This window comes from Armigeres subalbatus, chromosome 3 (assembly GCF_024139115.2).
Source record: "Armigeres subalbatus isolate Guangzhou_Male chromosome 3, GZ_Asu_2, whole genome shotgun sequence".
In the NCBI taxonomy this organism is placed as follows: Eukaryota; Metazoa; Arthropoda; class Insecta; order Diptera; family Culicidae; genus Armigeres; species Armigeres subalbatus.
Window position 1 is genome coordinate 176,903,914 of NC_085141.1, and position 17,670 is coordinate 176,921,583.

The window sequence follows — 17,670 nt, forward strand, 5'->3', positions numbered from 1 at the left end:
ATGACGCCTCACACGAATATGCATGTGAGTGCCCAAAAAGTCTCGCCCATTTTTTGGGCACTTCCTTAACCAATTTGCTCGCAACAAGTTGCATTCGACAACAAGTTGCAATCCTGTCTCATTGTTTCCTATTGAAAATTGACCGAAACAAACCATGGAACCAAAAGGCCAAAATACAATACTCGCAACAAGTTACATTCGACTTGGAATCTTGTCTCATTGTTTCCTATTGAATATGCGCCGAATCAAACTATGGGATTAGAAGTTATGGCCAAAACAATAATTTGAAAACGTGCATAGCTTTTTTTTCTGCAATCCGGATTATACTTGGTTTGTCGGTTTTATAGATCGTGCTTGAGTGATAAAACAGCCTACTTTTCCATACCAATGACAAGAGTGCTTCAATGAGCAAATGGGTTGCATAAAATCAATTCTAACATTCATTTGGGTGCTACAAAGAATGGAAAACCAACAACATTAGAACAGTAATAAATAAAATAGTTTGATGGACATGACATCAAAATTCTCTAAAGGCAGGTTCATCCGTCGCTTCATGGTATGTCAAGCATGTAATGTAGCACGATAACGTAGAATCTGTTTGTTTTTTACAACAACATGATTTTCTGGAAAAAATGATCATGTGAAGTAAAATCGACTGAACCATTTTGGTTCAGATTCATCATATTAAAGGCCATTTCACGTCGTTGCAGAAAAAAGTTGCAAGTTGCACTCGTTGCAAAACTCGATTTTCTCAACACTCGTAGTATTTATCCAACTTGGCAAGCCGTATCATCGTTTTGCTACTAGTTGTAACAAACTACTATTTCTAGACCAAAATTTGAAAAGGGCGTAACAAAAGTCCACGTAGACTTTTTTATTTTTTTTTATTACAATTTATGCAGCAGCTTTGTGGGAAGTTCACTTCTTTGATTTTTAAGGTTTTTTTTTCGGCTGAACTACGGCTTAAAACTATCATGGATTTCATCTGGAAATTCTTCTATTTTGAGCAGGAAAATTCTCCTAAGTGTTCTATACAAACTTTAGATTTTTTTTTAATTTCCACTCGGATTTTATTGCAGATTCTACTAGAATATCTTTTGATTTTCGGCAGGAACTTTTATGGAAACGACAAGTGATTTTTAAGAATTTTCACGGGAAATTATGTCGTACTTCAACGGAAAATTCTTTGGAATTCACAAAGGAAGCATTTTGAAATATCAAAGAAAAAGTCATTTGAATTTCCAAAAGACATTCTTTAGAACTTGTAAGGGGAATTCTCCGAAATTTCTGCGAGAAACCCTTCAGAATTTCCACTGGAGATTTTCAAGGAGTCCCTGGGAAACTTTTCTTAGTTTCGATAATTCTTCGGAATTTTTGCGAGGAATTCTTCAGACATATAAGTGAAACTCTTCGGAATGTCCATGGGATTTTTTTTAGAAAATTCACGGCAATTTATTCGGTAGTTCTTATGCAAATTCTTCGGAATTATTGATGGAAAATCTTCGGAATTGCTATAGAAATTGTTGAAAATTTCCACGAGAAATTATTTGAATTTCCCACCAAAAACTGTATGAGTTTCCACAAATAAAATATTTGCAATTTTGTAAGATAGCCTTTATAATTTTCACAAAAACGTCACAAAAATTTTTGTCAAAATTTCAACTGAAAATTCTTCATAATTTCCATCGAAAATTATTCGGAAAATTCTTTAGAATGTGGAAATTGCTTCAAATTTGAATCAGAAATTCAAAAATATCGTAGGAAACCATTCTAAAATTCCACGGGAAATATTTCGAAATGTTCGTTTGAACTTGTACTTGCTTAAACCTGTAAAAATCGGGAAATAAATTTAAATTTTCACTGAAAATTACTAATAAACGGGAAAACTTTTGGATTTTAGAAGGAAATTCTTGGTATTTCAATGGATGATTATTCAACAAGATATTGCATGAAATTTATAAGAAAAGCATCGAAATTTTCACGGAAAGTTCTTTGGAGTATTATCGGGAAAATTTAAAGGTTATCAAATCTACGATATTTCCACGAAAAACTTATTGGAATGTTGACTTAGCACTCTCGTAATTTCAACTTGGAATTTTACGAAGTTCTGAAAATTGTTCGGTTTTCTACAAATTTGAACCGGCGTGGAGAATTATAGTTCAGATGCGTTACAGATTTGAAGCTAAAGTTTTTTTTTAATTGTCTTTATTAGAGAGGTTATGCAAAAGTGTCGGCGGCGGTGGCGCACACCTCTATGAGGAATCGAGTTCAGCAGAAAAATAAATTGGCTTTGAGATTTGGTTTCGGGAGCTATGGACAAAAGAAACCTTTGCCTTTGCCTTTGCCTTGCCTTTGCCTTTGATTACGTTTTAAATTGATTTTTATTTTGCTGGATTTTGTTCAGTTTAATTTTGTTTTATGTTTGAAATTCGAATTTTATTGTGATATTTACAGTCTACGTAGACTTCAAAGGGGGGGGGAGGGGTTTCGGAAAAGTCTACGAAAGTCTACTAGGAGGGACGAGGGGGTTTGTGAAATGTGAAATTTCGGTCTACGTGGTTTGTGGACAGCCCCATATTGAAATGAGTAGGGTATCTGTTCCATTATTAATAACATGCTCCTATATCAATAACATTCACAAAGCAATTTAGGCTCAATTTGTTTCATGTTTTGTTGTTATCCAGCGTGCTCACTGCTGAGAAAACTCACAAAAATGAGAAATAAAACAATTTGCGCACCAATTCTTTGTTTTCGAATGGTATTGATTTGGGTACATGGTATGAATTCAAGGAGCAGTTCCTCTATATCAAACGTACATCATAATTATTGAACAGTTATTTCAGACTCTTCTTATGTGCTTCCGTATCGCACAAGAAAAGCACTAATACCGCTAGATTGATAAATCAGGGTTTGTTAATTTAATTTAAAGCCTAATTTTTTTTTTAAGTTTTATACAAGTCTTAAGTTCGACATATAGTGGTCTTTAAAAATTATATATTTTCTTTGAAATATTTATATAAGTACATAATCGAGTTTCTCAAATGTAATCATAAATCAGAATCATGCTAAATGAATCATGATTGACCCAAATCATCTAATAACTATCCTCGGAATAATCTTACGCGTGACGTGGTGCTTCCGCATCCAATCTAATCAATCAACAATTTCAATCGATGCAATTAGAGTTCTAAGTCAACAATGTGTTTTGATACATAGAACTGTAATTAAACAGAGCGGTTGCATAATTCGTTCTCAAATGATGATGAATAGCGATAAAATCTGGACAATCCACTTACAATCATTACAGATTACGAAAAACAAACTTATAGCAAACTAAAACAACCGCGATAAAAACATAATCCGAGAACCAGAACCATTATGTCGTGAAGAAAGCAAGAAACGACAGATGCTATTTCATAAAACCTCTACTTCGTTCTCGTTAGGAGCAAGGATCTTTTGCCTACTAGCTCAAATACATAATTCAGGTTCCAAAAAACATTGCTATTGCATCAGTTAATGATAGCATTTTTCTCAAGATACGCTCTTACATGGATGGCAAACAATATTTTGCTTTGAATTCAATGGCTGACAGTTTCACATCATCGAAATTTTTTTTTCAGCATGTTAATTAAAAGAATGTATAAAGCGAAGGTGATGTTGTTTTCAACTTGACAGAGAATTTACGCGGCTATGTACTACATATGTTTTGATTCAGTATTTCATAGGATTCTACTTTTATAAGATATTATTTATTGACTTTCCAATCAAGCCTCTGGATTACGTTAAAACATGAAATCTTCTAAATCCCCTACTAGACATTACTGAAAAGAAATAATCTACTCTGTTACAATTATAATTTTTATTCAGCAATAATGAGAGTTATTAGATTTTTTCAGTTCCTTGAGCTGGTCAAGACGGTCACAGATAATCAAAATAGATTAGCGTTTCTAAAACGTGCGATGATAATTCACATTTTCCAACGAAGTCCGTCTATACAACTTGAGCTAGCACGATATGGGATCCTTTTAAAATTAATTAACACTATAATGGGAGAAAGTCGATACCTTTAACGCGATTGAGACACATCAAAACTTTCGGATTATTCCACAGTTCTCGTCCAAATGAAATCTGATAGCATAGTTCTGCTTCTTTGAGACAGTAATACAATACACTTCATGTGATGTGATGATGACCGTACATTTCGTAGCTGCTACTCCGCGATTGAACAATTGCGATTGCACAGGAAATGGAAGGGACATGGGATTTGCCCTTCAATCTCAATGGGCACAGTCAAAAAGAACTAGTATTTTAATTAGTCAATAACGGTGTTGGTCACGTCCTTACGGTTTTATCGAGGATGAGAAGGAATTGATTATGCAGTCACTCGCCCAGTCCAAGCCAAGTCACCATACCTCTGCACTTGCCTCAAAGTTCATACGGAATTTTATTGAAATCTTGGAGTTACAACACCGACGAAGTTATATGTCAGAGTTCATCTTAGTTAATGCATTGCCACGGAATGAAAGTATTGAAATGAAAATAGTGAAAATAGTATTCAAATTGAATGCAGAAATGAGCTTTGGTTTATTTCGAGCTCTAACATTTACTGACAGTCCATTTCTAGTTCTAGAAATTGGAACTTGGGAATTACATGGAAAGATACAAATCAGGAGAACGTAACGGGCCTTGGATTGATTCCATGACCACCTGCATATGAAGCAGAAGCGAAAGGCATATTAGTACCAAGCCCGTTATACACAAACTATCTGAAATATGTCCAAAAAACGGAAGAAATCAGTAAAGTGCGATACATCCGATTTTTATAAAAATTGGCCAATTCGCTTCGAACAAAAGTTCTACCGTTAAAAAAAATAGATTACACAAGCGTTCTTGAGCGACAAACAAATAAATTTACGAAGATGTTCTGATGACTGAGTTATTATTAATTAGCAGACTGAGCATCCGTAGCTAAAGTCTTTCGAACCATTAGTTGTTCGTTCCATTTTATAAAGACACATTTATTTGGGAGAGTGTCTTCGGTTGTGGGCCTAGTTGCGTTTTTTGCTCAAAACTTTTTTTTACGTCATTATTATAAGTGCACAATAGTGAGTGCATAATAAGTACATCCGTGATATGAACATCAATGGAAAGTCCTAGACTTTTCTTTGAAGTAACTTATTGTTTTACACAAAAGTAAAAATGTTGCAGCTATTTATACTGCCGGTACTCACATACCAGTCCCATTTGGGTTTTCGTCCCTTTTGAGTTAACTCCATAAATAGCGTTAAATTTTATCATACTTTCACATAACATGATAAAAATGAGACTTTGTTCTGTGGAAATGAAAAAAAAAACCAAACCAACCTTGTCCCATATTGAATGTACCCTCATACCAGTCCCATTAGAAATTTATATAAGCTGATTGCTTAAAATTTAATTATTGTTCCATTGATCTAAAGCTCATTGCTCATTGAATGAGGAACACCTCTGCGAAAATTCAACAAAATCGCATTTTTGACCAAACGACATGTTTGGTCATACCTCTCTTCGGCTACATTTGTTCTAGTTAAGCTTTTCTATATCATATGCGTGACATGTGCATGATGGAATCTGAGGTGGAATGGTTTTCCATTTTGGAATGGAAAGTAGGCCTTGAATTTAAATTTACAAAAATAAAACAATAAGGTCTCGCCACAAACGCTCGGTTTCGGGTGCCATTTGCTTACGATTTCATTGCTGTTGTGCCAAAAGTTTCTGTGCTGAGCTTCTTAAATAGAGTGGTTAATAAGAGGTCAACGGAAAATTAATTACTTGGACCGCTTTTCAAGGTGCGCTTTAAACAAATAAAAATCCGTAGTGTCAGCGGATTTCGATTCGTAAGAGTTTTATTTTAATCCAATTTCGAGTTTTTTTGTATTTATCTTTTCGAAATTCGGCTGGAAAAAGGAAAAAAATAATTATCAGAATGAAGGTGTACATTATATTTATTATAGTTAGATTGAATTGGTTTATTATATTTAGATTGAGATTTTCGTAGTACGATTGAGCCAACGAAACAAGTTTGAACTGATGGCCAAGTACGAACCCTGGAACACAGTGGAATTAGTGGCATGAGCTCTGAGGGATTTAATTGCATTTTTCTAAATAATAACTTAATTAAAAAGCTATGTTTAAGTGATACAATTTGTAAGCTAGCTTCAGAACTGACGAGTTTTTGTAAATAATTTGTTGAATACATCAATCCCGATCAAAACAAAGCATTTTTTTTAATTTATCAGGAATAACAACAAATCAGTAAAAATTCAAAAGGTCCGAATCGAATCACAGTACGTGTATGTACCGTGTGGCTGCATGCAAAACAAAAATTGTTAGTTCTATTGATTTGCAATCTCCCTCCAGGTCGGTGTCCGGCGTTCAACGAGCGATCACATTTGCATTTCACACTTGAAGGTTTGCAATTAGCAAGTACTAGCCAAAGCGCCCTGCACTATTGTCTCGTCACACGATTCGGAGATAGTTGCAGCGCTGCATCGACCGTTGCGTTCGAGGGCAATTAATTATTATCCAATCCGATTGTCGATAAGGTGCTGTTGCAGTTTTAGACACGATAGATACTATGTATATAGATGATGATTATTGTGAGTCAGGATGCATGAAATATAAGCGAAACTAAGCCGTGCGTCTTTGCAGGATGGTAACGAATAGAGTAGGGCTGAATAGATAGCAAATTAATTACTCGAAACATCTCGAAGAGACGAGTATCGACAGCAAGAGCACTAGCGAGATAAGAGGAAAGCTTTTCATCCTCTCAACTGATTCGTTGGGTGAATTTCACTTCTTGGAAATTTCGCTCTTCTTTGTCTTCAACGATCACACTTTTCACTCTGTGGTTTCACTTCAGAGCATACAGCTCGTGCACTTCACTTCCACGCAGCCGCACTTCCAGCGGGAGAAATGATTCAATGTCCACGAGCTTTCGAATGAAGAGGACCGGTTCGACTACTTCAACGATCTCGATCCGAAGGGGCCTAAAGTGAGACTGATGCGCCGTTCCGGCCATTGGGTGTATTTATAACGTTGTTCCGGCGAGTAACGTTTGTATAGCTGTAGTTTGGTTCAACATATAAAATAATAATAAATACATTTTCACAAACGACCGGCCACGAGCGATGTTGATGTACCCGCGGGTGATTCTTCCAACCTATACTACAGCAAAACGAATGCACGGGTAAGCGGTTCAATCTCTGTTTTTGTTTTCAATTTTCTTTCCTGATCTTCACGCCAAACTGGACTTGATACATATTCTTGAATCGCATCAACTGTTGCGATTTCTAGAGAAAGTACAGAATGGTTCGAAATAAATGATCAGTTCTTCTAGATAGTAAGCATTCAACAATACTATGTGCTATGAAGAAGAATTTAATGAAGGCATGGAACTAAAGCTTCATATATGTAGTTCTGTCGTTTATAATATAAAGAATTGAACTTAATAACATGGTGTATAAAATGATTTTGGCCTAATTTTCAATAATTATTATTTTACATCGATTTAAAAAAATATCGGGGTGGTGAATAGTTGTCTGTGTTTAGCTTTCAAGAGAAATGTTTTTTTAACCGTTTCAATTTCGAATTAATTGCATTTGACCTTGTTGGTTCAGTAGAAAATCAATTTGATTGGTGTTTTATTGCATTGGTCTTGATGTGGATGTGGATTTTGATTGTGTTTAATTTTAATTGGAAAGAATTTTCATTGGATCGAGTTTGTTACATTTCGTTTCACAAAAATAAAGATTTAAAAAAAAGTTATATTTTGACTAATTTTTTTTTAATTGGATATTGATTCAAGTGTGTTATTATTGAATTATTTAAATTGGAATTTAAATTATTTAAATGTAAACCAAATGATTTTGATGTATTTAACTTATTTGGTTGATCTTTCAGAAAGGGATCAGCCACCCCAGGCATGGCCTTTGAAATGCCCCTATTTAATTTTTCAAAGACTCCTAGCCTAATCAACATCTCTCATACTAATAAATTTAATATTTTTTGGTCTGCATTTGTTGTCTGAAAGCTAGCTTATAACACGATGTATCATTTTGCTTAGAATATGCTTAAATTAGCTTCGATTGGATACGATTTTTATATGATCATGACATACATGCTCCCCGGGAACACATGACTCCCCCTATTTTCGCAAAAACTTATCACATTTTTATATTACTGATATGTGTAAACAGATCCGTTAGACAGATGATTGAATTAGACGTTTTTAATCAAATCCATTGGACTGCTGACATTAATCTATCTCGACGTCTCATATAAATTCAGATAGTCAATCTGTCATGTCTGATGCTACCAGTGGCATGGAGTGGGTGGGACAAGTAGGACATGTCCTACGCATGAAAATACCCGAGTAGGACAGTTGAAGCATTGTCCTACCCATGATTATGGTAAGAACATACAATATGGATAACTAAAAGATTTAATACTATCAATACTATTTCAATTTCTCGATCTAAAAAATATCATTAAAACGTTCCAAAGTTAATCAGAGGTTTATAGAAAATTTATTAGAGGTTAAACTGACAATCGTGGAGGTTTCCAGGATTGTTCATTAGAAATCGAGGGCAGCAGGGACTATGTCCAAGGGCTTGACGATCCCTCCCCGGGCCATCTGCTAGTTGTGGGGCTTGACTAGGATGTGGTGGGGTTTGACAGTGGCCCCTGTTATATTCCTATAAAAAGCTGCATGTATCCGCAAGTAGGCCCCAACAAAGCGACCGTGTGCCACTCAAAGCGCACAAGCCCTAGTCCTGGTGTCAGGTGGGACACAAAACAGACCTGATACGACGGCCCTCCGACGAAACAGGAGGTTTGCGCAGGCCCAATAAGCCGCCTGGAAAACCAATCATTACGAACAATATAAGAGATAATACGACTCGATATAATCGGCAAAGACCTAGGCGACTAGGATCACGATTGAAAACTTGGAACATGGAACTGCAAATCGCTAGGTTTCGCAGGTTACGACAGGATGATCTACGATGAATTACATCCCCGCAACTTCGACGTCGTGGTGCTACAGGAGATTTGCTGGACAGGACAGAAAGTGTGGAAAAGCGGGCATCGAGCGGCTACCTTATACCAAAGCTGTGGCACCACCAACGAGCTGGGAACCGGCTTCATAGTGCTGGGTAAGATGAGCCAACGTGTGATTGGATGGCAGCCAATCAATGCAAGGATGTGCAAGCTGAGGATAAAAGGTTGTTTCTTCAACTATAGCATCATCAACGTGCACTGCCCACACGAAGGGAGATCCGACGACGGGAAAGAAGCGTTTTACGCACAGCTGGAGAAGACATACGATGGATGCCCACTGCGGAACGTCAAAATCGACATCGGCGACATGAACGCACAGAAGAACGTAGAACGTAGAAAGGGAGAAAATGTATAGACCGGTCTGGACAGTCAGTCTGCACACCGTAACGAATAACAACGGCCATCGATGCATAAACTTCCCAGCCTCCCGCGGAATGGTAGTCCGAAGCACCTTCTTTCCCCGCAAAAATATCCACAAGCCCACATGGAGATCCCCTACCAAGAAACGGAAAACCAAATCGACCACGTTCTAATCGACGGTAAATTCTTCTCCGACATCACGAACGTCCGCACTTACTGCAGTGCGAATATTGAATCCAACCACTGCCTCGTTGCAGTATGCCTGCGCTCAAAACTCTCGACGGTGTACAACACGCGTTAAAGTCGGACGTCGCGGCTTAACATTGGGCGGCTACAAAACGGTCAGAGATCAGCCGGCTGAAAAACAACAAAGCCCCTGGAACCGATCAACTAGCAGGAGAGCTGTTTAAACACGGTGATGAGGCACTGGCTAGAGCGCTGCCAAGGTTTGGGAGGATGAAGTTCTGCCACAGAAATGGATGGAAGGCGTCGTTTGTCCCATCTACAAAAAAGCGATTAGCTGGATTGTGGCAACTACCGCGCAATCACATTGCTAAACGCCGCCTACAAGGTACTCTCCCAAATTTTATGCCGCCGACTGACACCAATTGCAAGAGAGCTCGTGGGGCAGTACCAGGCGGGAATTATGAGTGAACGCTCTAACACGGACCAGGTGTTCGCCTTTCACCAAGTATTTCAGGAAAGCCGCAAATACAACGTGCCCACACATCATCCATTCATCGACTACAAAGCCGCATATGATACAATCAATCGAGACCAGCTTTGCTATGGCAGCTAATGCACGAACACGGATTTCCGGACAAACTGACACGGTTGATCAAGGCGACGATGGATCGGGTGATATGCGTAGTTCGAGTTTCAGGGGCATTCTCAAATCACTTCGAAACGCGCAGAGGGTTACGGCAAGGTGATGGTCTTTCGTGTCTGCTATTCAACATCGCGTTGGAAGAAATAATACAAGGGCAGAGATTAACACGAGTGGTTTGATGTTCACGAAATCCGTTCAGCTATTTGGCGACATAGATAGGGACTGTATCGAAAGTAAGCTATCCACATTATTTTTTTTTTTCGAATAAAATTGGATGAATTTTAAAAACTTAATAAAAATTACATAGCAGTATATGGTATAAAATTATTGCTTTGTTTTATAAAATGTATTGCTTTCTGGTCCGAATTCCGGCCACTTGATCTTGATTTTATTCCAGCACATCCTTCCGTTTCGATACACCTGGAGATCACTACAGTAGACAGAATCACAGATCGACCACAATCGATTAATGATCAACACTTCTCCGACATTATCGATATCCGGACCTATTGGGTCCTAAAGCCCTACCTTGTTTATGATTGCAAACGATAGCGCATATGTCAAGAATACTTGAACCGTTGTTATAAAAATTCTGGTAAAATTCTAAATCAGTAAAAATAATATTTTTTTGTTTAAGACATTTTAAGGCAAATTTTGGGCTGTGCAACATTTCAGAACGAATGAACCATCAGCCCAAAACGTCAGCCCAAAACGTCAGCCCAATATATTAACTGTCAAAGGTTGAGTCAAGTGTCCTGCGGTGTTTTGCTAGTGCGTTTGAATCCGTAGGTCACACAAGACCGAAAATGTCGAGGAATCATTTTTCATCTATTTTTCAATTTCAAATTAAACAATGTTCTTTTCGACTTTTAAGTCGAAAGAAAAACTGACACGTTTAGGATGATTACCTTCATCGTTCCCTGAAAGAAAATCGAATATCGATTCTTCATTTTAGGACCCAATTGTGGTGAGGACGTCGACTTTGACCACTATCTGGTGATGTTTGAACTGCGCGCAAAACTATCCGTCATCAACAACGTTCGGTATCGACAACCATCTCGGTACCATCAAACGGGGTGACTTGCAACACTTGTGTTTTCCACAAGTTTATGTTTTTTACAATAAAAATAAATCCAAATATCAAGTTTTATCAACACGCGTCCCTCGTGGCTCGTTTACATTGTATGTGCTGTGCCTGGTTGGTAATTAGGTGAAAATATAACTCACTTTTGTTTTTTTTTTCAATGCCACTGTTTCGTCAATAGAAAACCGAACGTCGTAAATCGTCCGGTTAGCAAATTGAAAATTTCATTAAAATCGATCCCCTATCCAGTTGCAGTATCTAATTAGTTATATAATTCCACAAAAACTTTAAAATAATAAATTCGATTGTTTTCGAAATATAAACTTTTTTGAATTTCGCCCCCTGCGGGGTGAGTTGCAACAGCTGATACACAATAGTTTTACTTTTCAAAACTGCTGATTTAGTTTTTAAACATTTGCCACAGAATTTCTTTTACATTCGGAACGATACCGCGAAATTACAAGAAACCTAGGGTAAGGGTACCAATAGTGGAGGTATTAGTAGATCCAAAAAAGAAAATATTTTAAAAAATTGATAATTACGGGAAATTTACAGCTTTAACTAAGATATTAAGATATTAAATAGATAAACAAATAAATTTGCTAACAATAATGAAATAGATGTCATTTAACATCAACAATTACCAAATATTGCTTGCACCACTATGGGTACACTGTTCCCACTCCTTTAATGGCGGTAAAAAATAATTTTGGTTCCCATAGTGGTGCTATCCATTGGATTCTTATGAGACTCGCCACTATTGGTACAGTTGCACCACTATAGGTGCAAGGGAGTCAATTTTGTTAAGGAAAATCATTGTTTTCAATAGTTTTTAAAGATAAGTTGCATTGAACAGGATATTTAAAGCACGACGCATCAACTGACACCATCGTAAAGTGTATAAATATGATAAATCTCATTAAAACCCCACTACCTCCACTATTGCTGCTACCTCCACTAAGGGTTCGGTTACCCTACCGGCAGTGTTGTCCTACACTCAGTGCAAAAAAATCTGCTTTTTGTTTTTACTCCATCTAAACGATTTTATAGTCTTAACTAAATAAGTGCAACTAATAGAGGAATATTTGAATTTTCTAAATGTCATGTCAAACTTTCAATAAAATCCACGCCAGAGCCATAGGAGCACGCGCGCTGAAAATACACTCCAGTGAAAACACTCCAGTGTATTTTCAGCGCGCGTGCTCCTGTGGCTCTGGTGTGCATTTTTTCAATAGTTTAACATGACATTTAGAAAATTCAAATATCCCTCTATTAGTTGTACTTACTTAGTTAAGACTATAAAATCGTTTAGATGGAGTAAAATCAAAGAGCAGAATTTTTTGCACTGAGTGTAGGACAACACTGCCTACCGGAACAACTTCAACTCACGCAGCGGTAGAAGTTAAAAAGAAAAAACTTTCCACCCGGAAAGTCGCTCGGCGGTACGATTTGTGGCCATCAACAATTTCACGTTATTTAATACAAAAAAACAGTTAAAGCACGTTAAAGTAAGACTTATGGTGGTCATACGGTGTTGACTCTTCAAGAAGAGTAGACTCTGATGGATGGTTTGCTGCTTGCGGCGGAGTGGGGAATCAAAGTCTCCGTACGCCTGTCCTTGGCGAAAAAAGTTCGTGTACTCTGCATCGAAGCTTACAACCAGTAGTGTTGGGGCGCAATCGTTAATGCGAACATATTTATACTCGGTTAGTTACTGCAAATAAATTCTTTTTTGAGTCGCTATAATTAAGCAGGTATCTCAATCATACCACATCGTAACACTTAACACCTAACATGAGACAACAGACAGGACACAAAACACCCAGTAAACAGTTTTTCGATCACGTAAAGTTTCGCCCTTACCGGGGTGGGAATCGAACCCACACTCCATAGAACATGCGTCTAGACGATTGACGTCGCTAACTCGCACGACCACGCGGCCCACTTGCTAAAAAATATAGTTCTGACGTAAAACGCATCTATACGCATAAAACTGTATCCTGGACCATAGAACATTGTGCCCAGTACGAATATAGAATCCATGTGGCAGCATGGCCACTGCGAGTTAGACCGGGACCATCGTCCCTAACCCCTAATCCTAAGGCGTCAAGCGACCCGTGCCGAGGGGATGCATGGCCAGGGGGTGAAATAATAAGCTAGGCCTTTAACGGAGCCTGTGGGGTACCTGGGCACCCTCCACAGTAATTGTCCCTTACCGCGTCATGCTGGGCTCTGGCGTGGTGGACCTCTTTTCCCGAGCAACTCGTGGGACCAAAATGGAAAACCAAGTCAATTCTTCAATTAGTGGTAGTAGTGTAGGCGACAACCCCTTCACAAGAGGTGGGATGTTCAGGTCTCCGCCTAGGAGGCCAGAGGCAATAGTCGGCAGCTCAGTGCGCAGCGCCAGCGTGGGTCACTTAACCTTCCTCGCGGCTAAAAAAACGCCGGTGGAGGTTATTGACGGCCCATGGCTTGTGGAGGCGATGAACCGCAAACGCGATGGGCTTTCGGCCTTCGAGGTGGCGACGGAACAGCTGGACGTCATCATCGACTTTGCGTCATCGAAGCATAATATCAGTAAGGACCTCAAGAGGAGCTTGCAGAAACTTCGAAAGTCGATGCTGGACGCCAAGCTGGAGAGGGCGATCGGGACGGCCAAGTGCAAACCCGTGAAATCGGTGAAGTCGAGGTCTACCCAGACTGAGGCCCAAGGATTCGCGGACTCGGGCAAGGTCGAATCGACCGAAGGCGTGCCAGCGAAGACGGTGGTACCAAAGTCTACCCAGACTGAGGCTCAAGTATTTGCGGGTACGTCGGGGGTGACTGCTCCAACGGAGCAGACACAAAAACGGGGGAGACAGTCTCCAGGGGATGAGCTCCCTGGGGGCCGCTCCAAAACGCGGAGAGTTACTACCCCGAACAAGGGTAGTGGGGCTGGGAAGCTGAAGCCCGGCCAGGTACCTCCAAAACCGGGGGAGGAAGGCAGAGGCGGCTCGTCCATATGTTCTACCTGTTCATGGAACAGGTAACCATTTTAAGTTCAGAAGTAGGAAACTTAATGTCCTTACAATTAATTTCTTTGCAATTATTTATTAGGGCAAATAATTACTCAGTGAAATTTTTAAACAAAGTTTCACGTAATATTTCAAATGATGGTTTAATATCTAACGAAGCTAAATATTGCGCAGACAGATCAACTCAATGCCACATGCTTGGCGTACAGTCGAATTGCAGCTAAATATGTGTTTCTCCGACGGATAACAGCACACCACATCGCATGCCAGTCGTACGATTCATAATAAAGAACCAACAGCAGCGCTGTCAGAAGTAAAATTTAAAGCCTGCGCCGTGACGAAAGTTTTGAAATAATTTCCTCCTTGGTATGCTCACTCGTTCTCCGCGCGCGTAGAACCAGCGTGAACGTTGCCAGCTTTCTTCGTTTCCTCATCCTCTTTCGCATGCGGAGCAGGCACGTTTAGATTAGGGATCCTACATTCAGAGATATGCGAAAGCGGCCATCTTGAGCCAATCGAGCATTGAGAGCTGTCAGAATCTGAGCCAAATGAACATTGTTATTGTTGCGGATTGAAAGGTATTGCGATTGGAATAAAAAAGATTTTTCGAAAAGTTTTTTCGAATAAAGAATTTGTTTTACATTGGCAAGTTGAAGTAGTCTAGTTCATGCATGGTACTTTGTTCATTTGTATTGGACTTTTATGTTAGGGATAATGCACTGTTGGACGTTAGATAACGAAATCTGAAAATGCTATTTTACGCAAAATCATGTTCGAGCTCCAACATTTTGCACCACGGCAAGTGCTGGCAGCGTTTGTTTACGAAAGTAACAACGTTGCTAAATCGTCTGGAAAAGTATTCGCACATCTCTTAATATAGGATCCCTAGTTTAGATTAATGTTGTGCGTGCTATGTGCGCAGGAGTCCAACCCGTTCGACGCGCTGCGAGAACAATCAACGACGCGACGTATATCTTCGGTTAGACTCGGTCGGAGTGTCGGGCTGTGCTTTGCCGAAAGGCGCACCGCGACCGCACACGCTTTCGTTCATACTTCGATGATTAAGAACGTTTTGTTTTTCTTTTTTCTACTGATGATTATGCATCAGCATCATAAACGATTCAGCATCAAGAACAATATTAAATTAATGTTTGAGTTTTTAAAATGGACATCAAAATTTGATTATTATAAAATATTATAAAATTATTTAATGTTTTTTTCCAAATAATCAAAATCAATCAACATAGAAAAAAGGCATAGTCCTGGGCATAGTTTTCACTAAACTCAATCTGGGGTCGCATCAAATTATGATATGGTTAATGATTAATTACATTTCATTCACAACAACAAAATATGTGAGAGTTTTTAAATGCTAGGGGCGATGGGTCCTGCGCACCCGAATGGTGGAAAGATCCGATTTGAAAGATCTCTATTCTGAGCAATATCCAGTTATCGTCAACTGTTACCAAATTAGATTTCAGACGACTTGGGAGAGTTTTAAATTTTGAGTGCATATTAATTTAAAACATTTTTAGAACAAAAGAGATTAAGAAGCTGTTTATTGTTTTATAAATCCTTTCTGTTTAAATTGTTTTTTTTTTTTAATGTTTGGTTACGTTGTACAAGAAAAGGTTGTAATATTAGATCAAATACACAACTTTCATTCGAAACCTCAGCTTGATGCATATTTTTTAGCAGGCCGGTAGAACAGGTGTACCAAAAGTTTACGAGACGCCCCTGGAGGAAGGACCTGGAAAGGTCCGTCCACCCAGGAAAGACGGTGGTAAGGGGTTACGGCAGGCTGAGAGCTCTCAGCCGCACCAGACCAGGGAAATAGAGGGGGATGACGCCTCCTGGACCCTGGTCAAGAACAAGAGGAAACCGAAGACGTCAAGGGCCGAAAAGAAGGCCCAGGCGAATGAGGGTAGCAAGAAGTCTAGGGTAGGCGCCAATCGCTCCAGGGGCGATGCCCTAGTCATCACGGCGGACGAGGCTAAGTTCTCGGACGTCTTGAAGGCGATGAGGAGTGACGTCAAGGTTGGTGAACTCGGCGCCGACGTACGTCGAATAAGACGTACCCGGATGGGCGAGATGATCCTCGAGCTGAAGCGGGGCGTCTCGCAAAAGGGCGCCGCCTACAAGAAGTTGGCGGAGGAAGTCCTAGGCGAGACGGTCAAGGTGAGGGCACTCACTACGGAGGTGAATCTAAGGGTTAAAGACCTGGACGTGATCACCGAAGTCGAAGAGCTCGTCACGGCACTGCGGCGACAGTGTGAAGTTGAGACGCCCACCGCAGCCGTTCGACTACGGAAAGGTCCGGCAGGGACGCAGGTAGCATTGGTTCGGCTATCTGCAGCGGACGCCTCCAAGGTAGTCAAGTTAGGGAGCGTCAAGGTGGGATAGTCGGTATGCCCTGTGGGCATATACGAGCAACCCGAAGTTTGCTTCAAGTGCCTGGAACCGGGGCACAAGCAATGGGACTGCAAAGGCCCTGACAGAAGCAATCTCTGCCGACGCTGCGGATTGGAGGGACATAAGGCACAATGCTGCACGAACCCTCCCAATTGTTTGATTTGTTCCAGCAAAGCTGTGAACAGCAAGCACCCCATGGGGGTTCGATGTGCCCGGCGTTTAAGCGTGCTGCAAAATCACAGTGCAGGTAACGCAGCTGGTTTGCTCGGCCTCGCCCGAGTGTTTGGTGTGCGCCGGTTTAGAGGAAACGGCGGAACACGTGTTGTTCGTGTGCTCACGTTTTCGCGCAATGCGCGACCACATGCTTGCCACTACCCCGGACAAACTAGTTCGGAGGATGTGTAAAGATGAAGTTGGCTGGAACGCCGTTTTATCGGCTATCGCCCAAATCGTCTCGGAGCTACACAGAAGGTGGCGCGTGGACTAAATCTCAACCGGCGGGTTCCGAGCCCTAGGACGGAAAGGGGTCCTCGTCAAGGCTGGGTCAGGCGTAGGCACCGCGTCGGCAAGTCCCTCTGCTGGCGAATAGGCCCTATCGCAGAAAGGTCAATTTGGGGTGCACGCGGCATCATCATTCTTGATACCAGTCGTGCAGAGGGAAGCAGGCGCGAAGTCGACCCTTCCCACCTTCCGAGGACATAGGGCGTGGTAAGGCCACCTGGATAGCCGGCAACGCGCTGGCACGATACCATGGTGCTCTTCTAAAAAAGCGAGTTACGATGTTCGGTGCTGCAAGGACACGCAGCTAATCTCGAGGGTGCGTTGTGCACTGCCCCCCCTTTGAAGCATTACTTTCTGGTTGTACCGAAGGG

General features: G+C 40.3%; 1 protein-coding gene across 2 annotated transcripts in view; it reads right to left on the minus strand.

The window, feature by feature from the left end:
- The window catches only part of LOC134225062 (transforming growth factor-beta-induced protein ig-h3), a 63,383-nt gene extending 56,331 nt beyond the window's left edge, over positions 1–7,052 (minus strand). For both annotated transcript variants that reach the window (XM_062704828.1, XM_062704826.1), the window contains exon 1: positions 6,737–7,052. In XM_062704828.1, coding sequence (XP_062560812.1) covers positions 6,737–6,804 — 68 coding nt within the window. In that variant the 5' untranslated portion in view covers positions 6,805–7,052. The remainder of the gene's footprint in view (positions 1–6,736) is intronic.
- Between the last annotated feature and the right edge of the window lie 10,618 nt (positions 7,053–17,670).